The sequence below is a fragment of the Mustela nivalis genome (genome assembly GCF_964662115.1).
Source record: "Mustela nivalis genome assembly, chromosome: 7".
Taxonomy (NCBI): Eukaryota; Metazoa; Chordata; class Mammalia; order Carnivora; family Mustelidae; genus Mustela; species Mustela nivalis.
Window position 1 is genome coordinate 41,453,100 of NC_139026.1, and position 27,313 is coordinate 41,480,412.

At 39.6% G+C, this 27,313-nt stretch overlaps 1 protein-coding gene across 4 annotated transcripts in view; it reads left to right on the forward strand.

Annotated features, from left to right (window-relative positions):
- LOC309869403 (uncharacterized protein) overlaps positions 1–27,313 on the forward strand; it is a 141,760-nt gene that overhangs the window by 104,053 nt on the left and 10,394 nt on the right. Inside the window, exon 5 of one of the 4 annotated variants that reach the window (XR_014314157.1) lies at positions 9,210–9,406. Coding sequence is in view for 1 of the 4 variants with exons in the window: in XM_082740494.1 (XP_082596620.1) it covers positions 13,850–14,014 (165 nt within the window). In the remaining 3 variants the exon portion in view is untranslated. Of the gene's footprint in view, positions 1–4,626; positions 8,484–9,209; positions 9,407–13,849; positions 14,015–27,313 lie in introns of those variants that run through there. The other 3 variants (XR_014314158.1, XR_014314160.1, XM_082740494.1) reach the window with 3 other exon arrangements.

Here is a 27,313-nt window from a genome sequence, read left to right on the forward strand (position 1 = left end):
GCAGTTGCTCTGTGCCGGGTGTAGACTCGGAGTGCTCAGATGTGCTACGGGGGCGGCACGGGGCTGGTTATGATTCTGGGATTCCACTTGCTGGCCATGTGAACTTGGATGGGCTCCTTCACCTCTGTGGACCTCAGTTTCCTCATGTCCCCCTCCTAAGGCTGTGTGGAAAGGAAATGAGAATCCTTGTTCACATGGCACACAGTATGTGCTCTGACAAAGTAGGTATTTTCAGTCCTTGTCTTTACTATCATCATTTAATCATCAAACCAGCATCATGACCCACTTTACGGATAAGAACACTAAGGCTAAGAGAGGTAAAAGGTTTACTTGGGGAATATAACTTTGCTACTATGATTCCAGCCCCATATCAGAATTCATACTCCTTACCCCTCTGGATCACACTGCCTTTATCAGTTAGCTTTGAATAAATGCATCACAGAAATGAGAAGCAGCGAAAATGGGCTCATTTGCAAATATCCATGAGCCAAAAGATGGTATGGTGTGTTTGTGTTCTTCAGGGAAAAAGAAACAATAGGATGTGTACACACACACACACACACACACACACACACATTGAGAGAGACAGACATCTATATATCTATATCTGTTGAGATAGAGGAATTTTACGAAATTGCTCACCCACTTGAGGAGGTTGACAGGTCTGAAATCTGCAAAGAAGGCTGATAGGGTTGCAAGCTGAAGACTGGGGCAGAGTTGATGTTGCAGCTTTGAATCTGGAGGCAAAATTCTCTCTTTCCTGGGCCACCTTGATCTTTTTCTCTTAAGGCCTTCAACTGATTGGATGAGGCCCGTCCACATTATGAAGAGTTATCTGCTTTATTGGAAGTTTACTGGTTTTACTATTAATTTCACCCCCCAAAAGACATGCATCATGTTGAAATCTCTTTAACTAAATATTTGAGTACTGTGGCCTAGCCCTGTTAGCACATAAAATTAACCATCACAGGTGGGGAGCAGTGATCCGTGGCAAATACGAACCTCAGAGCCTAAATGTTTGAGCTGAAGTACTATCCTTAACTGACCTCAGCTATCACACTGCCTAGGTTTTGTTCATAATTTTTTTGAAAAGATTTAATTTATTTATTTGACAGACAGAAATCACAAGTAGGCAGAGAGGCAGGCAGAGAGAGCGTGCAAGGGCTCCCTGCCAAGCAGAGAGCCTGATGCAGGGCTTGATCCCACCTGAGCCAAAGGCTGAGACTTTAACCCACTGATCCACCCAGGCACCCCATTCATAATTTTTTAAACCCACACACCTTTTCAGCATTTTGGCTAGTGCAATAAACTAAGATTATTAATACAAAATAAAATAAATAAAATCATAGTGAAAAATGCAGGCTGTGGGTTCTAAGCAGCAAAGATAAAAAAGACAGCTTCAGGAAGTGATGTCCTTTTGCCTGAGTGACTATTTTACCTAATCCAAGCTCGAGGATGAGCCTTTATTTTAAAAATAAAGGAAAAGATTTGTATGTTTCCCTTCTAGTCGCTGTCACTGTGGAACTTACTCATAGCAAGAACAGAGCTAAACAGTTGTTGAGGTATTTTTTTGGGTAGATGTTAATTGGCTATTTCCTAGACAAAACTGGAAAATACTTTTATTATAATCACTCAAAAATACCCATTTCCCCAGGTAGCATCTGCAATAGAAAAATTTTGCTGACTTTCACCTGTGAAAATGGTTCCCCACGTCCTCGGTCAGGATCATGCCTTCCTGCCCAGGTTTTCCTCCTGATTTTAAGGTGTTGGAAAACAGAGAGGTTTGTTTCTCCACTAGCCCTCACCCACCAGACCCGGTATTTGGGAGAAAGTAGTGCTGGACTGAGAAAATGATCTTTGCCCAAGGAATCCAGCTGAGATGACTGCCTATGACAGAAACTGCTGGTTGGTCCTCTCACTTCTTAGTAACAGGACCCCAATTTCATTTGGGGTGCCAAAGTGCCCAGCCAAAGGACAACATTTCCTAGTCAGAAGATGAGCCGTGATTTGTCTATTTCCTCTTGCTCCCAGAACATAGATGTAATGGTTGGCATCCCAGCAGTCATAATGAATTAGGATGTAACCTTGAGGTTAGCAGTCCCACACAACAGAACTTCATAAAATTTCTTCATAAAGTCACAGTTACCTGCTATAGATTTCCTGCCTCCCAAGTTCTTTTATGTCATAGAAGTAACCTCTGAGGGGTTTTTTTTGTTGTTGTTTTTTAAAGATTTTTATTTATTTATTTGACAGAGAGAGATGACAAGCAGGCAGAGAGGCAGGCAGAGAGAGAAGAAGGGAAGCAGGCTCTCTGATGCGGGGCTCGATCCCAGAACCCCAGGATCATGACCTGAGCCGAAGGCAGAGGCTTAACCCACTGAGCCACCCAGGCGCCCCAACCTTTGTGTTTTTAAACCACAGTAGTCAGATCTCTTTTTTCTTGCAACAGTTTTGTCTGTCCTAAATCACTAGCCCAGGAAGTGATTGAATGTTAATTGAAGGGTAAAAGACCACAGAATCAATATAATTTTTGTTTTAAGATTTTATTTTCAAGTAATCTCTATACCCAACATAGGGCTTAAATTCACAACCCCAAGATCAAGAGTTGCATGCTGTACTGATTGAGCTAGCCAGGTGCCCCGGAATCCATATAATTTTAAAATCCATTGGGATTTGATATATAGGACAATTTAAATAACCTAAAGGAAGAAAGAAAGTTGTTGGTCCTTATTATCTATACCCATAACATAAAGAATCTGTTAGACCTGGAAAAGTTTAGAAATCCCAAACTCACATCATACTCCACCATTCATTTCACAAATGAGGAAGCAGAGGCCCAACATTTAATCCAGCAAAGATTCTCAATAACAGGCCAGAACCCAAACACAGATCTCCCAGTACCAATCCATTGCCCCATGGTCGTTTTTCACTCTTGATCTACAAATGGAGACATAAGCTGACATAATCTGGATATTTTACATAATAGTGAAAGAAACTAGGAACCATTGCACACACTAGAGTAGTGTTCATCTGGATACCATTTTGTCTACTTTGTAATGTAGCTCTGCCCAATTTATGGTTAGAATAATCTGATCTCACACCATAGTGATCATTCCGCATTTGAGTAACACAGAGCAGTCCTCACCCAGTGTCTAAAGCCTTTTGATGCCCCACTTTTGGCTTTTAGTGCCAGTTCTTGTTAGCTGGAGACAAATTATCTACAGGCCCAGCAAAGAAAGGGGCCCATTTGGCAACTATTCATCCTTTTCAGATTTGAAGCCATTCCGCGAAGGCATTTTAATTAGGCAGTGGGAGAGCTGCCACATTTAGAAGCAGCTCCTAAATGGGAAGCAGAGAATTTCAAGACCAACTGAAATTCTTGGTGCCTGTGTTGTTTACCATTTAAGACAGCCCCGGTGATCCTTCTCCAACCCTCCTTTCGTACTCCAGGCTTTGTTAGATTCTGAACGGTTCAGTGATTTCTTGAGGCTCATGCCTAGCAGTTCTCGTTGTGCTTCTGCCTGCATGGTTTTCAGACAGGACACGGGTCCTTTGATCATACTTTAATGAACTCAAGCTATGTACCATATAAATGGTGATTGTTTTGATTATTATCTCCAGTTTTTCCTTCAAGTGCGAAGAGACAACACATTTTAATGGAGGCCTTTACAATTCATGAATTTTAAATGGTTTTTGTTCAATCAAAGCAATAAACCAAAAATCAACAACGTCCTATGTTAAGTAACTGCCTGCTTACAAAACGCTGAACAAGTAGCTCAGTTGTTGAGCGTCCTTGTCTCTATTTCACAGTGAGGAAGCTGCAGGAGAGAAAGATTAAGTCCACCAGCTCATGAAAGACAGGGTAAGAACTCAGAGCCAGAACCCTGATCCTATTGTAGCAGTTGTTCAAATGAGAAATCACAGTTTTCATCTCCCAATCGATGTCAAACATTTGGACAGTATTTATAGAGGCTCGTGAGTGAGCATCTATCCAAAGGAAATCTCGCAGCTTGCATAAGGAGAAGTGGAACGTGGCCAGGTGATAGAACAAAGAACTGTGGACCGGAAATTCGGACTTGATTTCTGTCCTGAGCTCTGTACCTGACAACTGCTGTGACCTTGAGCAAATCACCCCACGTCCCTGGGCTTCCAGTTCCTCACCCACAAAATGAAGTCTCAGCATCAACAACCTGTTATCAAAAGAAATATTTTGCAAATCCCAGTGTACAAAACAAATAAGAAAAAGCAGAGTGCTCTGGTGGAAGAGGGGCCAAGGGGGTCTGCCTGGTGCTTAACGCTCTTCCCCTATAGATCAATAGCTCGCAAGGACCCTTTTCTAAGCCTAGGAAATTGATCTACATAACTGTAAATTCCCTTTCAATACTGTATTTTATTTTTAAAATTTAATTTTATTTAAATTTAATGAATTAGCACGTAATGTATTATTTGTTTCAGAGGTTCCAATACTATATTTTAATGTTAATTTTCTCCCTACTAGGCTTTTCTGAAACTAGAGGAAAACAGAGGTAATATGGAAAATTCAGGCAGCACCACTATTTGCCTATCGTGTAAACCTTGCTTTGTCTTAGAAGACACCAAGCAAAGCCAAATCTTGTTGCATTTCAGGACGGAAGTATTTCTTAAGTGCTGATCTGGGGGCTTTGACCAAGAGTGTTGATGGCTGGCAGCTAATGTCTGTTTTCACTTCTGTGGCTTCTGGTGAGAGAGAACTTGGTGAGCCGGCCACTTGGGAGAAGAGGGCATATTACCCAAGAGCCATAGTCTGCAGAACCTGTTTGTGGGTGAGATGGGGATGCAGACGGGAGAAGATTTCTAGTACAATCTGATTTTCCCTCATTATCAACAAGGAACCTAAAAAAGTGGGGCAAGTCCTGGTTGTCCAGGCTAAGAAAATTGCCACCTTCCTCAGACGGAAGGTTCTCAGACATCACGTGGAAAAAGAACCTACTTTGCAACAGTTCCTGCAGTTCTTGTCTCACTGTCTGTCTCTCATCCAGGGACTGAGTCATGACTAAATGCCCTTTTTATGGTCACCAAGTGTGCCCCCTCACTAAATCATGTGTACACGTTTTTTTGCCCAGTGAGGCCACTTCTATTGTCTCTCATTAGACAATAGTGTTATTACTATTTCCTTCTGTTTCTGTCACCTGTTCCTCCATGGAGGCCTCATGGAAGGTGAAAAGGTCACCTGACTACCTTACTTTTTTTTTCAAGATTAAAAAAAAAATTATTTATTTAACAGACAGAGATCACAAGTAGGCAGAGAGGCAGGCAGAGAGAGAGGGGGAAGCAGGCTCCCTGCCCAGCAGAGAGCCCGACACAGGGCTTGATCCCAGGACCCTGGAATCATGACCCCAGCGGAAGGCAAAGGCTCAACCCACTGAGCCACCCAGGCGCCCCACCTGACTACCTTAAAAAGCGGATTCTGACAGAGCATGGGTGGGCTTTCTTCACCACACATACCATCTCAACCACACTTCTGTTCAACCGCAGCTGCTCTGTGTGGCCACTAACTCCGCAGGTAATTGGAAGGCTAAAAATTGGAAGGCTAAATGCTCTGCAGGAAGCCTGCTTCTCCCTCTCCCACTCCCCCTGCTTGTGTTCCCTCTCTCACTGGGTCTCTCTCTCTCAAATAAATAAATGAAATCTTAAAATGAAATCTTAAAAAAGAAAGAAAAAGAAAAAGAAAGCTAAAATGGTGACAGAAAAGTAGGGATTTGTGTTGCCCAGTGAGATTTCTTTTTTGCCGGACTTGCCCAACTCGCAACTCCACCAGCACAAAAGGCTAAAATGAAATATCAACCACAGTCATTTAACTGTGGCAGATGCCTCATCTGTATTTTTTAAATATTAAGCTTTTTATTTTTTATTTTTTTTATAAAGATTTTATTTATTTATTTGACAGACAGAGATCACAAGCAGGCAGAGAGGCAGGCAGAGAGAGAGAGGGAAGCAGGCTTCCTGCGGAGCAGGGAGCCCGATGTGGGGCTCGATCCCAGGACCCTGAGATCATGACCCGAGCCAAAGGCAGCAGCCCAAACCACTGAGCCACCCAGGTGCCCCAATATTAAGCTTTTTACAGACTAGGCACTTGTGCTGGATTGCAGAGAGGGCCACAATTTTCCCATCTCTGTAGCCACGCCCCTTTACAATGTGAATTCAATTTCTTCCATCAAGAGGTAGGTTCCATTTCATGACATCTTGAACCTGGGCTTGGCCATGTGACTTGACTTAGGCAATGAGACTAGCAAATACGGAGCAAGCAGAGACTTGCTCCTTAGGCCTGGTTGTCTTTTCCTGTGGTTAGATCTCTGAGATCACCATGGAGAGGGAGCTAAGCTGGCCTGCTGAAAGATGAAGGGCACGAGGAAATGTGAGGTATCCTTGCCAGCCAGGCCCCAGTTATCAGCCCCCAATAGCTGGAGATGCCAGCCAGCCTGCAGTTAAGCTGCCGGCCAACCACAGACAATATAAGGAAGCTCACTCACCGAAGGACAGCAAAACCAGCCTAGAGAAGAGCCACACCCCACAGGGCAATGAGCTAAATAAGCGCCACTGACCGCCTTTCCACCCCGGAGCCCCCATGCAAGTGTGGACAGAACTAACAAACTCTTGTTCAGAAAGAATCCAGGGCTCCTTGGATGACATGGGAAGGACAAAGCATTACTGTTGATACAGTTAGGAACAGCATCAATGGTCTCTGCCTTCTTATGTAGCAGGAGCGAAGCATGTTAGGAAAGGCGATGTGTTGGTTCTGCAGCCAGGGATAGAAACTTGAGAAAGCCGTGGGTGGGTTCAGGAAGTATGGGGAGTGGTATGAGTGTGAGAATTTCAAACAGGTTCCTATTTTTAATGTTGGCTAGGCAATATCTGTATTTTAGTCTGTTCAAAGAGTACACCTTCTCAGGAAATGGTGAGGATATAAACATAGGTATAGCATTTGCATCCCAAATTACAAACTTCCTAAAGATTTTACTTTTCCAGCAGCCTGTCTGCTAATACTTTATAGTGTATAGCTAGGCAAACTATGCAATATAATAGTTTTGCTGAGACGGAAATATTTTACTTATTTGAAAAGATTTTCCAAGTAAGAAAAGTTTAGAAAATAAGTTGATGTTTTTATACATCTTCATAACTCAAAACTGTTTTTTTTTTAAAGAACAAAATAGTTACGCTTTTCTCCCCAGATCAGATTTCATTGTTAAAACATCTCTTTAGTGTGTACAGTAGGACCCAAACTCTTTGATCATCAGAGTTCCTAAGGCTTTCCAACATATAAAAACCTTGGCCTCACTCACAGATGCTCTGAACCAATGGAACTTAGGATTCTATATTTGGAGGAAGGTGACTCTGTAGATCAGCCAGAAATCACTATGAGAGAACGCAATTAATGGGTGTAATCTTTTGACTTCTCTATAGTCATCATAAAGAGATGCATCTCAAAATAACGTTTTTTTTTTTCAATCTTACATGAGTGCCTGGTCACTGTTAGCAACTGGACTGTTTCTGAAGCAAAAACACCACTGTCTTTGTTGAAAAAGAATTACTATCTGTTGCAGAAGGAGTTACTTGAAGCAAATGCGTTTTCTGTTTACTTGTACCCTGTATCAGACACAATCATTCGAGCTCACACACAGATCAATTCTTAACTGCAAACTACTAATGAGACTTATCAGCATTAATATGCTCTGAGCCTTTCCCCACCTGGCTCTTTTCTCCAGGGAAGGGGAAATGACTTCAACTGTTTGAGATTTTTGATGGAGAAACTGGGGATGCCAAGCCCCACCCCCTTTCCTGCATCTTCCCTTTGAAAGAAAGTTTCCTGGCTGACTTGTTTATTATTCCTCCATGCTCCCAGGCCTTACCTGGCTAGTGTGTCCTGTAGTGTAAATCTACTTTATTCTGGAATTGGATATTATAAATCACTTGCTGAAGATTAAAGTCATATGGTTCTTTGGTTCTTCATAGGTTTTAGGAGTCCTGATGGAAATATTTTGGCCTCTATTAGATTCCGGCAAGGGAAAGAGTATGAGTTTTGAGATCCTCTTCAAATATTACCAATATGTTCCTTTGAAATAATTATTTTTATTATTTCCCTCTTAGAGATGAGTAAAATAAGATTCAGTAGACCACTTGAGCCATAAGAGTTAACCTTGAGTCTTGCACACAGTTGTGCTGGCTCTAGTATAATTGGGAAAAAAATGTTACATGTGGGCTTTAGTTAGTAATGTATCGATATTGGTTCATTAATTGTAATAAATATACCATACCAATGTTAGATGTTAATAATAGAAGAAACTGGGCATTGGGTATATGAGAGCTGTCTGTACTATGTTCATAGTTTTTCTGAAAATCTAAAAACTGTTTATTTTTAAAGGATCATGTATGAAATGAATGGCATGATAAGAAAGGATACTGTTTCTGGTTTTTTTCTGGATACTAAATAAAATAATACAACTTCTAGTCTGAGGATATCTGCGTTGCCTCTCTTCTAGATCTTGCAGAGTACAGGAGTTTAAGAAGGTTCTAGAAGCAGACCCTGTTTTGAATCACAACTTTATGACTTGCTGCCAGTTACTGAATGTCTCTGAACTTCAGCTCCCTTACCTGTAAAAGGGGACCAATACCTGACTAATAAGATGGCTGAATGAATTAAATAACATTATAATGGCAATTATAATAGTGCCCAAAATAATAAAGGTTCCTAGAGCAGTGCTTGGCACAGAGTAAGCACGCCATCCTGTATCCACCCCATCCCCATCTGATTCAAGGGGCCTGGGTAGAGCCAAGAGTCTGCCTTCTTTTTTTTTTTTTTTTAAGAAAAATTAATATTTGTATTAGTTATCCTGACTCACCTCCATAATGCTTTTCTTCCACAAAGTGACTAGATACTTTTTGCCTCTTACATGACAATTACTCTGTAAATCATTTTCTACAAAAAGAAGAGAAAGTTTATTTCCAGTTTTCCCTTATCAATACTGCTACGGTTTGATTTTATTACTGTTAGTTTAGAAAAATACATTTCCAAAAAAAAATACATTTCATCGTACCAATTTATCAATGGTTATGTACTAAAAATATTTTAGAATTGCTATCAAATTTGGAAAAAGCTCTAACAATTTTGTATCAGCTCTGATCTGTTTGATATCAGGTCTTTACCAAGAGTCTGTTTTTTAAATGCTCCCCAGGTGATTCTAATGGTTTGGGACCCATGAGTGGAGTCTAACCTTACCTGCACATGCAGAACTTCACCTGACTTCCTGGACTATCAAATGTAAGCTCTCTGACTAGATTTCAAAACTCACTCCCCCCTTGCTTTTCACCCAAGTTCTCCATGGGGTCCTCATCTGGCACCCTTCCTTTTAGAAACCAGCAGTGCTGGCCAGAGCCAAGGAAAGATCCTATCATCTCAGGTTACTTCCTTATTCACTTCTCTCTGTTCCCTTTGAACTCTGATTCCTGAATAATTCCAGAAAGAGAGGAATTCTTTCCACAGCACTGGAATCACATTCTTGAAGCATATACTATTTTCAATATTATGACCATTCGAGGTCATAATATGCATTATATGCATGGTCCTAGTGATGAGGGAGCACAAGGCTGGCTGAGGACAAAGCAAAAGCTGGCGCCTTGTCTCCCCCCCCCCCTAATCCGCTTCCCCTCTGTCATATGTGTAGCATCCCTCAGGCAGCCCTGACTGCCCTGAACAATAAGCAAATAGTTAACTTGCAGAGCTCACAATCCTGCTAGACAGGAGTCTCCCTTGGCTTACAAATGTCCTAAATCTCACTAACAAAGACGATTGATAGCAGGATTGCGTCACCCCACCAAAAAGTCTCCCAACTATCTTAATGTTAATGGCTGGTCTAAAGACAACATTGATCCAGCCGCAAGGGCAAGGCCTCCGGCAGGCCTGGGACATCCTGGCACCTTGTAGCCCCTCTTCAGCATATGAAAACTCCATTGAAACCTCCCTTCCCCTCACCTTCCCCCAACTGCAGGGTACATAACCTGCCATCCCTCACAACCCGGGGCAGCAGCTCTTCCTGCCCATGGGTCCTGTCCCCGTGCTTTAATAAACCACCATTTTGCACCAAAGATGTCTCAAGAATTCTTTCTTGGTCATCGGCTCCGGACCTCATCCCACCAAACCTCACCTAGGTTCTAGAACTTCATCACTAGTAAATGCATAGAGAGCTATGCCGTCACAGAATAAGACAATAGACATTCCAAACATATCAGTATTCCCCTGCCTTGAATTCTACCCATGTCCGTGGCTTCTTCTGGTTCTAAAGCATGCTTAATAATCTATCATTTCATAGAAACTTCTGCCATGGTGACTGGCTATCTTTTCTCCATGATAGCTTTCTTACCACACATTAACTATATCAAAATCTTGGGGAAGTAGATGGAGATATGAGGAGTAAAGGCAAGAAGAGGTTAAAAAAGAAGAAATCTATACTTCAAGGGGAGAAAATTCTTTCAGCTGCCTCAAAAAATATTTCTGCTTCATTCGGAGAGACATTTAAAAAATCTGTTAGAAAAAAAAATCTTTTTATAAGCCTAGCATGAGTAAAAATAAATACAAAGGTAAAACACAAAACAGGAAATGCTAAGAAACCTAGAAAAATATTCCTTATAGTGATGGATAGAACTGTCTAGGTATTGATGGTATGTTGATACATCTTCTCTTTAAGATTATCATGAAAGATGGGCGCCTGGGTGGCTCAGTGGGTTAAGCCGCTGCCTTCGGCTCAGGTCATGATCTCAGGGTCCTGGGATCGAGTCCCGCATCGGGCTCTCTGCTCAGCGGGGAGCCTGTTTCCTCCTCTCCCTCTGCCTGCCTTTGCCTGCTTATGATCTCTCTCTGTCAAATAAATAAATAAAATCTTTAAAAAAAAAAAAGGCCCCTGGTCTTTTTCTTTATTAGAACTAATAAATTTCCTTTTGTACTCAAGCCCATTTAAACTGGGCTTTCTTTCACTTGCAACCCAGAGTCCTGACTAAGAAAGTGTTTGATAATAGTTATTTGTCTCTAATGTAAAACAATATTTTTTAAAAGATTTTATTTATTTATTTATTTGACAGAGAGGGAGAGATCACAAGTAGACAGAGCAGCAGGCAGAGAGAGGGGGGTAAGCAGGCTCCCTGCTGAGCAGAGAGCCAGATTCTGGGCTTGATCCCAAGACCCTGAGATCACAACCTGAGCCGAAGGCAGAGGCTTTAACCCACTGAGCCACCCAAGTGCCCCATAAAACAATATATATTTTTTAAAGATTTTATTTATTTATTTGACAGAGAGAAATCACAAGTAGATGGAGAGGCAGGCAGAGAGAGAGGGGGGTAGCAGGCTCCCTGCTGAGCAGAGAGCCCGATGTGGGACTCGATCCCCGGACCCTGAGATCATGACCTGAGCCGAAGGCAGCAGCTTAACCCACTGAGCCACCCAGGCGCCCCTAAAACAATATTTTTAATAAAAAAGTAATTTTTTTTTTGACAGTATGAATATTTAAACAAAAGAACTCCTCCAGTGTCTCTGATTTGGTACAAAAGAGTATTTCTCATGAGCTCATTTAAGGTGATAGTAATGATTTCCATTATTGAGGTACTTTGCACCAAACATGTGCTCCTTGCTGAGCTTAGAGTCTCTCATTCCACCCTCACAACACATATTCCACATTTTATGGATGAGGAAACTGAGGCCAAGAGCCAGAATTTGAAAGTCTGTTTCATTTCAAAGTCCATGTCCTCAATTTCCTCTCCTCTTGGATATTTTCATATTAGAAACATGCAGAGTTTAGATAGAGTTTAATGGTAAGCTATTAAAAATTTAATCACTTATTCTAAAACATAAGCAGAAATATTTAAAAGGGTTCCTGTTCCTTGTAAATATTAATATTAATGTTGTCAACTAAGTTTGACTCTCAGTCCTCCCTCCCCTGCTCCTGCCCATGGCTGTTGTCTTCTCAGTATCACCACACCTTGCTTGGGGACACACTCCCTCCCTCCATCAGCTGCTGTAGAGCCCCTCACCCAGGCCTGCTGTAGAGAAGAATCTTATGGCACGTGAATTTTAGCTACCATAGTTCTTGAATTTCTTCAGCCATCCCTACCCCTAGAAAGTTCTCTCCAATCACCCTGCATTATGCTAGTACCTACCAGTACCCTGTTCCCCTCTTCTCTTCAAATCCTAAGACTTTCAAGCCTCCCATCTCTTAGGCTATTTCAAGAAGACAAACAAACCCAATAGTTATATATCCAGTACAGTTTAGACCTCCTGCATTAATCTTTCTCATTCAGTTTAACTCAGGGGTCTTCCAAAAAAATCCAAGAAGATGTTTTCTTAAACAAAATAACCCCTCTAGTAGTAATACAGAGATCAAGGAAGAGCTTGAAATTTTTTTTTATCCTATCTTATTTTATAATTGCAGTTGTTTAAAGATAAGTAATGATCTGAGTTTCCCTTCATTTTTCATGCAGCTGCAATCTAGAACATACAGTGGGAGGTAATAGCTGGTTGTTAACAGAGTATCCACTGAATGGCCAACTTTCTTTTCTTTCTGATGCCATTGTATAGACTTAACATCTTTAAAAATGCTCTTTGAGGGGCACCTGGATGGGTCAGTCAGTTAAGTATCTGCCTAGATCATGATCTCAGGGTCCTGGGATTAAACCCCCTTTGGGGTGCCCTGCTCAGCAGTGAGTCTGCTTCTTTCTCTGCCTCTCCCCCTGCTTGTGCTCCCTCTCTCCAAATAAATAAATAAAATCTTAAAAAATATATTTAAAAAAAATAGATCTTCAAGGTATTGAACTTGGAGAATAGCTATACTAAATTCAGCATTAAAACATATCTAAAGTTCCAAGAGGTTTAAGCTTAGTGTTCCGAAGAATACTGAGAACTTGAACCAATCCAAACACGATAAATCTACAAAGACCAAAGAATAATCTCAATCCTATCTTTATGAACAAGCGCAGACCATGTGTTTTCCTCTCCACCAAGTCAGAATACATGGTTGGATAATGGGTCATGCCTGGGCGTCCCTATTTTGTAAAGTTTCTCTGGAAAAGATTCTAATCATCACTGAATTTTCAATAGCATTTTAAGGGTTAAGAGGGAAGACATATGTACAGATACCTTGATTTCTCTATGTAGGAAATGGACATACTTTAGTATCTTCTTTCTATCTGTCGAGTCAGGCATTCTAAGGAGGAACCAGATTTTGACTACTTAGTGCTTTGGGCTCTTGAGAAGAAAAACATTTTTAGATATCATCATTAATAATTCATAAATGAAAGAACTTTACCAGGTCAAAGGAATTCAGTATTTCTGCTTGTAACTTATGTTTAAATTTTGTCAGTGCCTTTAAAATGCATGCTTCCTGTGAATCACTTTTTTTTTTTTTTTTAAAGATTTTATTTATTTATCAGAAAGAGACAGGGGGAGAGAGCGAGCACAGGCAGACAGAATGGCAGGCAGAGGCAGAGGGAGAAGCAGGCTCCCCACTGAGCAAGGAGCCCGATGTGGGACTCGATCCCATGACGCTGGGATCATGACCTGAGCCGAAGGCAGCTGCTTAACCAACTGAGCCACCCAGGCGTCCCTCCTGTGAATCACTTTGAATGATTTTTTTCAAATGATTAATGGCATCTCACTGCTTGGTGAGATGAAGATTGATGGCTGGACCCCAGCCCCAAGTCAGTGCGTTCCTCAGCAGACCTCATTTGAAAGCTTATGATCAATATGGAATAACTCTTTTAACAAATCATGTTAATTGTTGACTTGGGGATGTGTACGCTTACATTTCACATCTTTTTGCCTGTACTTTAGATTATTTTCTCTAAGGATAAGAGAAAGAACAGTTTTAGCCTGCAGCTTCTCCATGATGGTGATGGAATTCAGGAAGAACAAGGTCATTTTTCTCTGCTGTTGATGGCAAGGTCCCCTGCTTCAGAACCTGAAGGAATGACAAATGAAAGGATCTTCTCCTTCCCTGTAAGCTTTACAAATCAGAAATGACATGCCCTTCCTAGAGTGTGGTGCTTGTGTAAATATGATTTTACAATTTCTGAAAGGTATGGTTTCTTGATCTGATAGAATATTTTGGGAGGTCAGAATCATCTGGGGGAGGGAACCTTTTCAAATAGGTAAGTGTATACACACACACACACACACACCCCTATACATACATACTGGTTTAACAGTTTTCCATTAAACTATATCTAAACCCTGCATATTTCTAATGTGAAAATATCCAAGAGGACAGGTAATTGAGGACATGGACTTTGAATTGAAACAGACTTTCAAGTTCCGGCTCTTAGCCTCAGTTTCTTCATCCATTCCTCACCCAAATGCAGAATATATGTTGTGAGGGTGAAATGAGAAGCTCTAAGCTTAGCACTGAGCACATGTTTGGTACAAGGTAGGTCAATAATTGGAAATCATTATCACTCTCTACACAGAATGCTTCATCACCTACCTAGATGTCCTTAAGAAAAGTAAGGCCAGCTGAACCATGATAGAACGCTGGGCCCACTCTCTGCTCTGTATTACAATGGAAGGGCTGTGCACGTGAGGATGGATTGGTCCCACAGTGTATCCAAATCTGTAGGACAATAATGTATAACAGGGCTTCACTTGCTTTGCTCACTTCTCTGCTCTTCTGGGAGACCCGCAGAAAGAACTGAATAATCCATGTGATTAAACCCATTTCCCTCAGGGCACCTGGGTGTCTCAGTTGTTACACGTCTGTCTTCAGCTCAGTCATGATCCCAGGATCCTGGGATCGAGCCCAGCATGGGATTTCCTGTTCTTCGGAGAAGCCTGCTTCTCTTTTTCCCACTCCCCCTGCTTGTGTTCCCTCTCTTGCTGCCTCTTTCTCTGTCAAATAAATAAAAACAAATATTTTTTTAAATAAATAAATGCATTTCCCATTCTAACGGGCACTTGTCTCCCCATATTTCGTCTTATACACTGTGCTTCCATCAACATCACTGTACATGTCTCCTGTGAACATGGGCAAGAGCTTCTGGGTGACAAACGGGTGTGGGAGGTGTGCCTACAAATCCATGGCTGTCATGAATCTAGCTTGTTTCCTTCTTTCTTAAAAAAAAAAAAAAAAAAAAAAAAATTAGTGGGGATTCCTGGGTGGCTCAGCTGGTTGAGTGCCTGCCTTTGGCTTAGGTCATGGGTCCTGGGATTTAGTCCCACAAAGTGCTCCCTGCTCAGTTGGGAGCCTGCTTCTCCCTCTGCCTGCTGCTCCCCCTGCTTGTGTTCTCTTTCTCTGATTAAACAATATATATGTATTTTTAAAAATCAGTGGCATATATTTCCTCCCCTCTCAAGAGAGGTATCAAAAAAAATTTAAATTAAATTAAAAAAAATAAAAGATCACCTTTTTTCTCTTTAAACATTGATTGGTAGATAATATTGAGCACACAATATGCCTCACTAACAAAGTCTGCAGCAGAAGAAGTAAAGGCACTTTTTAATTTGCAATTTGCATTAGAGGGTAAATTTGATTTAAAAATTGACTGAGTAAAAATAATTCAGGAAGTTCATAAAGGGTAGTTAGTGATTACATCTTTCTGTCTCCGTTTTGTTATTAGCATGAATCTTAGACAAGGTAAAGGAGGAATCAGGTTAGACTTACTGTGGGCAAGAATTTAAGTAAAGAAGAAAAGTACTGTTGTTGAATTATTTTTATTTTCAGTATGTTGGTATTGCATAAGTGTGGTGTATCATTTATCATTATCATTTGATGATACATGTTGATTCATAAATAAGACATTGCTTCTTTGAGCCATTATTGGAAGTATGTTTGCTTTATAGATTAAAAAGGTAAGAAAAGAATTTGTTTTAGATGAGGTAAGAAATGCATGCAAAACCTGGTAAGTTGACTTAGTATTAACTTTTATGTAGATTTTATATAATCTCTCCATTTCATTCTTAGCGTAGGTGTTAGATCGTGATAATAGAAACACATTTGAAAAATATTTAAATGATTAATTCTTTACTAATGGAAAACTAACTCAAAATTAAAACCATAATCTTATAATAATTTATTTTCAAAAAGCTAAAAACTACACAGATATAATTTTTGGCAAAGTTACTATGTCAGTATTCATTTGGCACAAAATATTGTTTTAGAATCCATTGGGTAGAATTTATGAGATGCAATGTATTATTTCATTTTAAATTTCAAGTTAATGTTGCCAGTGTAGAAACCTAAGGAATTTTTATGTATGTAGTAGTAGCATAACAGCTGTACGATACTGATTTTAAATACTGTGGAAGAAACCAAACAAGTCTATTAAAGGTGGGAGAGTTAAGTGGGTGGGCCACAAGTCAAAAGGTACAAATAATCGAATAATACTGTTACGTGCTGTGTTCAGAAAATCTGAAATTTTGGCATTGAGGTCACTGCTTGTAAGAATTACACATTTATGCTTTGGATCACTCCTGATACAGCTTTGAACCCCATTGATGGGATATCATACGCTCAGCAAATCTTAGACCAAGATATTGAGTCCAAAAATGTCAAGTTTTGTCATAGAGCCACTAAACTAAATGTATATTTGCATATTAAAAAAATTTTTTCCTTTATTTTTGCACATGCGCCTGTGCACCCAAAGAGAGAGAAAGAGAGAGGGTGTATGTGGGTGCATATGCATCAGTTGAGGGGAAGGGGCAAAGGGAGAAGCTGACTTCCCACTGAGCAGGGAACCCTCTCTGGGACCCCATTCCAGGACCCTGAGATCATGACCTGAGCAGAACCCAGACACTTAACTGACTGAGCCGCCCAGGCACCCCATATATTTGCATATTAAGTGTCCCTATTTTCATGGATTCAAATAAAGTTAGAGTGTACTCTCCCAGACACAAACATAGTTATGACACACTGCTTAAAAATCTTTCAAGAAAGTCCATGATCTGGCCCCAGCCCACACTATATTCTCATTCCCAATATTCCCCTATGTGCATGCACCTTGTTCAGCTTTTCCTTTTATCCCAACATACCATGTTTAATCATTTCTCTTTGCCATAACTCTACTGTTCTTTTTGCCCTGAATACTCTTCCCTATTTCAACATGATTAGTTATTTTTATCTTTCCAGATCTAGCTCAAATTTTAATGTCTATAAGATGTCTATTTGGGACCTCCCAACCTAATCAACTACATTTTTTTCCCATAGCACAATGTTTAAGCATGTCTCTCATCCTAGACCATGAATCTTCTTCAGTAGACTGTAAACTTCTTGAAAGCAATGGCAATGTCTTATTCATCTTTATATCCCATCCCTCTCACTGTTCCCTCATACTACTACCTACAATGTCTGGCATAATATATTTGTAATGGATGAGTGAATGCAAAATCAGTATGATCCCTGGTTACTCCAAAGTGTCATCTAAAGGAGAGGTCATTTGTGTGGTTAGGCAAGAAACAAACGCTCTTTACAGTCTAAACAAAAGACTACACAATTCCTACAATTTAAACCAAAATTGTATTCAAAGAATAATATAGGAAAGCTGAGCATCCATGGCAAGTACAGAAATTAAATAGAAGCCACTTAGAATTTGCATGGGAGACAGTGGTTGGAGGTGGAGGGAGCATCTAAATCTTGTTTTATAAATGCTGATTCTGGGGGCGCCTGGGTGGCTCAGTGCCTTCGGCTTGGATCATGATCTCAGGGTCCTGGGATCGAGTCCCGCATCGGGCTCTCTGCTCAGCAGGGAGCCTGCTTCCTCCTCTCTCTCTGTCTGCCTCTCTGCCTACTTGTGGTCTCTCTCTGTCAAATAAATAAATAAAATCTTTAAAAATAAATAAATAAATGCTGATTCTGTGACTAGAGTGAATTATTATGACCAAAATAGCTCATTTTGACATCCATTATAGCTTTGTTTCATCAGTGGTTTTCCTGTGTTTGGGCTGTTCCTTTAGCCAGATTTTTTTTTGCAATATCTAATCATGATACTTTGTTAAAAACAACAATACTCATCCCAATAGGGGTTGATTCAGATTTTGTGGAGCTGAAGCTTGCACAATTTAGTAGAGGAACCCTCTTTAAGAAAAAGAATATAAAAGCTCAGATGTGAAAGCAAATATTTATTTAGAACAAGATAAGAAATCATAACAAATTGCAATTTTTAAAAGGTGACAAAGACTGGAAATATCACAAAACCCAGAAAAATAACATAATATTGTTTTTGTTAATTAATATTTTTATTCCCTCCATTTTTGGCTGTATTCCCATTGATTGCCACTTTATCTGACAATAGTTTTTTTTTATATCACTTTCTGTAGAAAAATAATTCATTCTGTCTCTGTAATTTTTCCCTAATCTATCCATATATTTCCAGTGGTGCTCACTTTTTAACTTATCTGTATTTTTTTTTTTTAAGATTTTTATTTATTTGTTTATTTGAGAGAGAGACAGTGAGAGAGAACATGAGCGAGGAGGTCAGAGAGAGAAGCAGACTCCCTGTGGAGTTGGGAGCCCGATGCGGGACTTGATCCCGGGAGTCCGGGATCATGACCTGAGCCGAAGGCAGTCGTCCAACCAACTGAGCCACCCAGGCGTCCCTTATCTGTATTTTTTGAATTTTGAAATGTGCATGTATCTAATTTTTGTGTAAGTACAGGAAATGTTTAAAAGGTGAAGTTTTTTAATTGAAAATAAATGAAGATCCAGGGGCATCTGGCTGGCTCAGTTGGAAGAACATGTGACTCTTGATCTTGGGGTTATGAATTCTAGCCACATTGGGTGTAGAGATTACTTAGATAAATAATTTAAAAATAAATAAAAATAAAAATAGATGAAGATCCAAATTGGCCATCACCAGGCTATTGGGGAAGAATGTATAGGAGTAAAAACTTATCTTACTTTTGGAAAGAATTTAAAGAAGACCTAAAAAAAGTTTAAAGAAGATGAAAAAAATTGATAGAGAACAAATATTACAAAGAAAAGGGCAATTATATACAATTTAGTAATATCCTCAAGTGAAGAGGTATTTGAGTAGTCTGTTTATAATAATAGTTACTATGTGGTTTAAAATAATTTACATTTTTAAAAACATCTTTCAAAGTTTTTACCAATTACAAGGACACAGTCACAGATGACACATTAATGAATACACACAGATTCACAAATTACAAATAGAAGTTGCTATAGACTAGATCCAAATATTTTGTAAAGAAATTTATCTCCACTTTTCAACAACAGCTTGTCTTTCAGTCATTGCAGTTTTGTTAAATAGAGGGAGAGACAATTATCTTAAGAGATGACTAATTGTTCAGGGAAATGAATCTCTCTAAAGGAATGTTAAAAAGGAAATTGCTTAGTAATAGGATTTTAACTTGCTAAAGTCCACCACGCAGGGAGGAAAAGATGGCTACTGGCCAGGCATTGTTCCTTCACTCCATGTGGCCATGTTAAGTCCACAATATGGGAAATATTTTTATAATCAGTATCTACTCTAAGATGCTGTATGTAGTATTAATAAACAGATATTAATAGAATTGAGATCACTTTATTATATCTTCAAACAAGTTTTGAATGTCTGCTGCACCATTCTCATCAGGGAGAATGTAAAAAAATGGGGAACATAGTCCAGACCCAAGAAAAGCTCTTAGATCTAGGGAGAGATCAGAAGGGCAGGTAAAAGGATGGTTTACAGTATCTGTGGTATCATCTGAGTGACCAGGGAGTGGACCAGGTAGTCAAGACTGATGGGAAAGAAGGATCTAGAAGCTCGTTTTATGGATGACATGGACTTGGTTTGGGTTTTGAAGGAAGAGTTGTCACAAAGTAGCAGATTAAGAGGGAAAATTTGTAGAGGCCATTCCCCGCATCAGTAAAACTGAGTTTAGGCAAAAATGTGTAGGATGAGTTGTAAGTACAAGAACACGTTGTCATACCAAATCTAACCAGGCAAGTCAAGTAACTTTATGATGCTATGTCCACATGAAAATAATAGGCAGCAATTCAGAAGACTTTAATCTCACCTAGTCTGGGGTTTTGGATAAATTTCTTTTTTCTTTCTATATTCTGTAAACTTTTTGCAATATTTTTAGTTATATAACCCATGCATGCTCAATATAAAAAGCAAAGCCAAAATAAAAATAATGAAAATTGGTAAAAATTTCAACTCTGAAGTTATTGCTATTAATATTTTCATACATAATATAGCTAGATTGTTCTTAAAACAAATTATATTCTTACCATAGATTTTTTTTATGGAAATATACATGTAACTAAAATATTTTAGAAACATTTTAAAGAAATAATGAGGTTCATCAAAGTCATTTCATTAATTCCAAATTAGGTATGATTAAAATCATGGTCTTCTGAATTGTCATCTAGTATTATTATGCAGGTATTAGGGTGGACATCATAATCCCTGGAACTAGGTGGAAGAAAAAATATAACTTTTGGTAATATATTCTTATTTCTTTCTAGACTCATGATTGGGAGAAATGCACAATCATTATAAATGAATTGCTGTTAGATATGGCTACTATGAGGATGAACTTTGCCAAAATGTTTACTTTAAAATAATAATCAGGAAGGGGAGCACAGGGCAGAAATATAATTTCACAGATTCAAACAATTTTATATTTCACAATCCATGAAAATGTAAATTATTTCATGGTGCATAGACTTTGCAGCCTCTGCAAGAGATGTTTGAGGGGGTGGGACTTCCAGGAACTTAAAAAAAAAAAAAAGAAAGAAAATTGATTTGCATATGAAAAGGAGAAAAGGCTATCTATGGGTGGAGAGTTAGATCTGGATAGGTGAGGCTTTTTTTTGGAGGGAAAAGGGCATTTGTCTTCATTTTTAGGGGAAGGGCCAGGAAGACAGTGAAGAGATGTCATAATATTTGCCTGTGTTAAGGATTTGAACCTTGGGATAAAAAAAAGATAAAAACAAACATTGATGGCAGTGTTTCCATGACACCTGATGAAATGCTGAACAAGATCTGAGAGTCTAGACCTAATGAAACTAACCCTTTTTTGAGGCTTTGAAATCTGGCCTAAACAGAACCACTCTGGTTCCTGGTAGTCAAATGTAGCATGGAGTTAGGAAAGAGGCTGAACTCTCAAGTTCAAATGGAAGCCAACACTCCTCAGGTGCCTAGATGACCAGTGGAGACCACATGGAGCCCAGCTCTTCACTTTATTCCTCCACCGACTGTCCAGACAGTCAGTGGAGACTACACCAGACACTGGTCTTGGTGTTCTTACTACTGGCACCATCAGGAGGGCCCGTGTTGAGGCTTTTATGAGTGGCATCAGATGGGAGGTGCAGGAGGAAGGACAGAAAGGACAGGTGATTGCACTGTGACCCAACCAGCAGGGCCCAGGAGATTCCCAGAAACATCTATGGGATACTTCGGGACGGTCCGGTCTCCATCTGGGTCTGGTAGGCAGGGGTGGGTGAAGGGAGGGCAGGTGGTTAGAGAAGGACTCAGGCTGCTCTTTGAGCAGTGAAAGCCAAGTGTAACTGAGTTTTATAGTCAGGCTAGTGAGGACTGGTGTTATGAACTACATAGAAGAGAATCGTCAACATAAATTTTGGTGTGCTTTTATATGTAGAAAAAAAGGAAAGGAGGGAGGGAGGGAGAAAAGTTGAAGGCACAAGAATTCTCCTTTCATCTCAAAAATTATATTTTTAAAGAGATTTCTGCTACCTCCTGAAATGCACACACACACACACACACGTGTATCCTGTTCCCTTGGGTGTTGTGTGTATGTATGTGTGTATCCTGTTGTCCTGGGTTTTAGTCAGGAATGCCCAGAATGGGCCTGCAGACCAGTCACACTGTAGCATAGTGCCCCAGATTACACTGCTTAGTGACAAGACAGTGCTATGTTATACCTGATTTTTCTGCCTTCTCTGCAACTGTAATGTGCTGGGCTACAAATATAGGCTCTACTGGTTTGCATACAAAATTATCTAGTAATCTGAACCATCCCTGTTGACACTTTATCATCTAGTGGCTAGACTGGGGAATTCTGTAAAGAGAGTTTGCTGTTTTTCCACATATTTGTAAGGGAAGGAAACTATTAAGTGAGCATCTATTATTTATGCTTCACAATTGCCCTGAGAGGTATGTGTTTCTCATCCAAGCATTTTATTGCTGAGGATCATGAGGTTCAGAGAAAGCAAGTAAATTGCTCAAGATTCCCAGGGCAGTCCTAGAGTGGCTCTTCTCTAAGCTAACAGCTCCTAAACATCAGCCATTCACACATCAACTTTAGAAACTTTGTTCCATCTGAACATCATACTAATAAGCATTTCACCTTGAATCAATTCAGGTTTTGTTTTTTTTTTTAGATTATTTATTTATTCATTTGACAGAGAGATTACATGTAGGCAGAGAGGCAGGCAGAGAGAGAAAGGAGGAAGCAGGCTCCCTGCTGAGCAGAGAACCCGATGTGGGACTCGATCCCAGGACTCTGGGATCATGACCTGAGCTGAAGGTAGCGGCTTAAACCACTGAGCCACCCAGGCGCCCCAATTCAGGTTTTAAATTTAAAATATTTATTTAAAAGAAAGTATATTACTACCATAAATGGGAATCTGATATCAATGATTATGAACGGAAGGTAACCATAAAAGTCTTCATTGGCCAAGTACTTTCCTTCAGCTCATTCTAAGGCTGTTTCCACTTCACTGTGATTTTTAAAAATACTTTTCTTTCTGGTATCCACAATAGGTCTTGGTCAAAGCTGGTTTCCCACCCTGCCCCAGTCCTTCTCTCCCAGAACTGAAGGCTACTTATCAAACAATTTGGAGGTCATATGTCTCCAAGGTTAGCCTAAGAGGCTCTCCTTGCCCCACCTCCAGGAATATAATACTCATCCTCTGTGTACAGTTGATAAGCACGCACACTTAGGAAAACTCTGAAACAGTCTGTTTCCTATTCCTCCCTTCTAAGGAAAAAATACTAAAACCCAAATGCCACTGAAGGATCAAAATACAAGTAAACAGTGCCGTTCTGAGGCATATGAATTGCCCTAGTCATTCAGTAATGACTTTGGAAAAACACAGAGGGCTAATGTATCCTTTTTAGTAGATAACATTTTTCTTCTAAAGCTCTCTACAGTGACATTTATTTATTTTTAGAGTCCTGTGACGAGCAAACTGGACTGGGACATGATTGATCTATTCATTTATGTTCTCTTTAGTGTTGAAGGCAATTGCTGCAGTTGAATCAATTGTGTCATGAACCAAGCTAGTAGTTATGGTCACTAACACAAATGGGTTAGTGGTGCCTTGGGCTTTTATTTTATAGGCAGTCACCATCTCTCTCCAGTTCCATTCAGAATCTGAGGAAAAATTCTTTGTTACTGCAATGCGTTTTCTTTGGAACATAAATGGTTCAATGTTGATTCTCTCTGATTGAAAACTTATTTGGGTGATTGCATTTTGGTTGCTGGATAGAGTCTGTTCTGTTCAGATTTGCAGGTTTCTAATTCCTGTTCTATGCACATGTGCCCTTATTGAAGAGTTGTTAGATTGTATCCCCGTGGAATCTACCTTTCAGGATAGCCAATTTCCAAGGTTCTTTCTTTTTCTTTCTCCATCCCTCCCTACCTCTTTCTTTCTTCTTTCTTTCTTTCTTTCTTTCTTTCTTTCTTTCTTTCTTTCTTTCTTTCTTTCTTAATATTTTATTTATTTATTTTTGACAGACAGAGATCACAAGTAGGCAGAGAGGCAGGCAGAGAGAGAGGAGGAAGCAGGCTCCCTGCTGAGCTGAGAGCCCTATGCGGGGCTGGATCCCAGGACCCTGGGATCATGACCTGAGCTGAAGGCAGAGGCTTTAACTCACTGAGCCACCCAGGCACTTCTTTCTTTCTTTCTTTCTTTCTTTCTTTCTTTCTTTCTTTCTTTCTTTCTGAGAACATTATACACCATTTGTAAGCAGTATACTTTACAATTGTTATTGCTTAAGATGAGGTGGACATATAAATCATGTAAACAAAACAAAATATTCTACTTTTCACAACTAAGTCTCCGTGAATAATTTCTGCACTATTTGGTTGCTCTCTACAGAATTTTAAATTTTTGAGAGTTGGGTTTTAGTTTGTTTGTTTTTTTGTTTTACCAGATTGAGATGTGGTGGAGAGGGGAGGTTGCTAATGAGAAAAACAGGGAAATTTTTATGATTCGTGATATGAACCAAAATTGAACTATGAGCAAATGTAGGGCAAGTGCAAAGAGAATGACTGGATAGACTCTTCACTGGAGAAGCAGAAGAGAAACTGTTGAGAAGTCAATTTGGTGGACAGTGCCCAAATGTAAAAGGAATTTTATTGTGGAAGCACTATAGGTATGATATAAAGATCTATTTATTGACTTTATGAGAAAAGTATCAACCTATTCAGACAGTGCTTTGGAAATAACAGCCAGAAAATATTATTAAAGTGATTTTTATTTTGAGAACTCAGAATCCTATTAACAGAAGGACTTTTAGCTATCTTGAAAATTGAAAAGGAAAGATCTTTTGTTTTTAACAGTTGGTTCCATGCTTCTGTTTCTAGTCTCTTTGTAAACACATTTATCTCACTTAAATTTAGTTATAAAAGCACTCTTGGTTAACATTCCCAGCATAGAGCTCTCTTCCAGTTTAATCAATCAGTGATTATTTACTGAACTTCCTGATTGTTTTTAAAGTCCTGATACTCTTCTTAGATGAAACTAACCATACCTCTTGTTCTGATGCTCAACCTTTGTCTATGAACTTGACTCCGTGACTGACTGCAAAGCCAAGAGTATGTTTCTAGTCACCCCTTGACTTCTGGGTGTGGGTGGCCATTCCCACCCCAAGCACGGCTCCAAACCCATTAATCACCATAGGTTGTAATAACATTGACTCTTGTCTACCTGCAGGCTGGCAGGAGGGTCATAAAATGGTGTTAGGTCTGTTTACAACAACCCCCTCTCTCCTCTTTGCACCCTTCTCTTTTCTGCTCCCTCCCTCTCGGAAACAACAACAAAACCTGTGGGCACCTTTCATTTTCCTCCACTGAGCAATTTAACTCATTCATGTCTCTTTTCCAGACACTGTCCCAGGATCCCAACGCTGCCTGTAATAGCCTTCTAATTCAATTAGACAAGAGGTATCCTTTTCCAACTTGTCCAAGATGAGGATGTTTAATTCTTCACTTTCATAGAAAATATTCTTAATTCAAACAAAACCACAAACTTCAACACAGTTACCAGTTGCAAGTGCTCACAAACCCTTCTTTTTCAATTCTGAAGTGGCAAATAAAAATGCCTCCAACACAGGGAGCCTTTAGCTATTCCCAAGATATGTATGCTGGTTGTTTAGAAAATTACTGGGGAGGAAAATATTCCCTTCTACCTTCCTAGGCTCTCTGGCTGGGGCCTTGTAAATTAGACTGAAAGAAGATAGATTAACAAGGGAAAAGCATACATGTTTATTTAGTATAATTTTCATGTGACATGGAAGCCTTCAGAATGAAACAAAGGCCTGGAAAAACATTTAAATCTGGGTGTTTTTATACTAGGTTTGATGAAGAGTGGAAAGTCATGGGAAAATATGAGAGCACAAGGCCTGAGCTAAAGGTATAAGCTAATAAACTGGGGAAATATAGCAAGGCCTGTTCATTCAGATACCACCCTGGGTCTGTATTCTGTCTAGGTCTTAGGAATGCTCATTTCCTCTGGGTACAGGAAAGGCACCTCTCACAGGAAGATCTTATGATCTGCTTTAGGGGAAAGTCAGAGAGTTCTTTCTGAACCTGCTGTTTCTCAAATTCCTTCAGCATAAACTATTCACTATGTGAAGGCACCATATTTTGGGGGAGCATGTTTTGAACCCCATCAACACGACACATGTTTTCACATAAACAAACATTGGTTGAGAACCTACTGTGCTCTAAACATTTCTTCCATTAACACAATAGAATGAATAATGTTTGGGTTTCAGGACCAGCTCTCTAACATGGAACTAAACTGTATTAGGAATTGTATAAGTCATACCTCTGAGCTCTGGGAAAACAGGCCATGTAATAAAAAGGGATGAGGGTACAAAAGAAGAAAGAATGGAACTATCTCTCCCTATTGTGGAAACCTACAAGCAAGCCCTAGGACCAATGATTAGCAAGTGTTTATTATTTTCATATTATTTGGGGCTAGCCACTCCTCTAAATGCTGTACCTAGAGTAACTCATTTAAACAAATATGTTTTGCTTTGTGTTGTCACCCACCTTCCTTCTGTACCACTGCTCAACTTTCTGAGCACCTCTCTCAACATCACCAGGATATACATGTTGTCCTGTGTTCTTTGTCCTGGCCAATCTACAGCCAAAGGTGCTCCATGCTCCCAAATCCCCTGTCTTACAATCCCTACTCATCAAAATTCCCAATATGAGACTTGTTATGATGAACACTGAGTAATGTACAGGGTTGTTGAGTCACTATATCATACATCTGAAACGAATATAATACTGTAGGTTAACTATACAGGAATTAAAATAAACACTTTAAAAATTCCCATTATGTTAGTGTATCTGATCTTACATGCTAGGAAGAAAATTTCCAGAGATGCTTTTATTTTCAAAGAGGAAGTCTCAAATCAAATGCATTTCTGGTGATATTTCAGGCAGGTGGGTTTGACAGTCAGGGGCAGGCATGGGATGATTCTGGGTTACTGAGTGGAAGGTTTGGCCCATGTGAAGAGAAAGTACCTCGAGGATGTAACTCAGGGCTATTCTGTTTTACAACATCTTCCTTTCTCCACTTCTGAACACAAGAAAGACACAGAGGGAAAATACCAGCAAAGATAAATTAGCACACTCAGCTTCTTTATATTCTGCAGAACATACCAAGGCATGAGCAGTGAAGACCATATTGTGGAAAGCCTGGGAGTCTCCTTTGGGTCCAAGTGTCCTGTTACTCTGGTTATGTGCTGACACCCAATCTGCTGATTGTTGGTTGACCATGCAAAGATTAATTTACACTTAGCCTTTTTCAGGCAAGTTCTAACTAGAAAGGAATGTCCTAAATTGATTTCTGGGACTTGTAATCCAGGATATTTTATATCTCAGTTCATAATGATGATAGTGGACTAAAGCCTTCAAAGGACAAAAATGCTGGTTTTTCTTAGTCATCTTTTGTATATAACACTCTGAAATGAGAATTAATTATTTCACAAAGACATGATTTTTGTTTGTCATTCTTAACTTCTGAACAGAAGGCTGAGACCCTATTAACCTTTTCTTCTCCAAATTATTAATGCAGGTGCCAAAAGCAATGACATCATT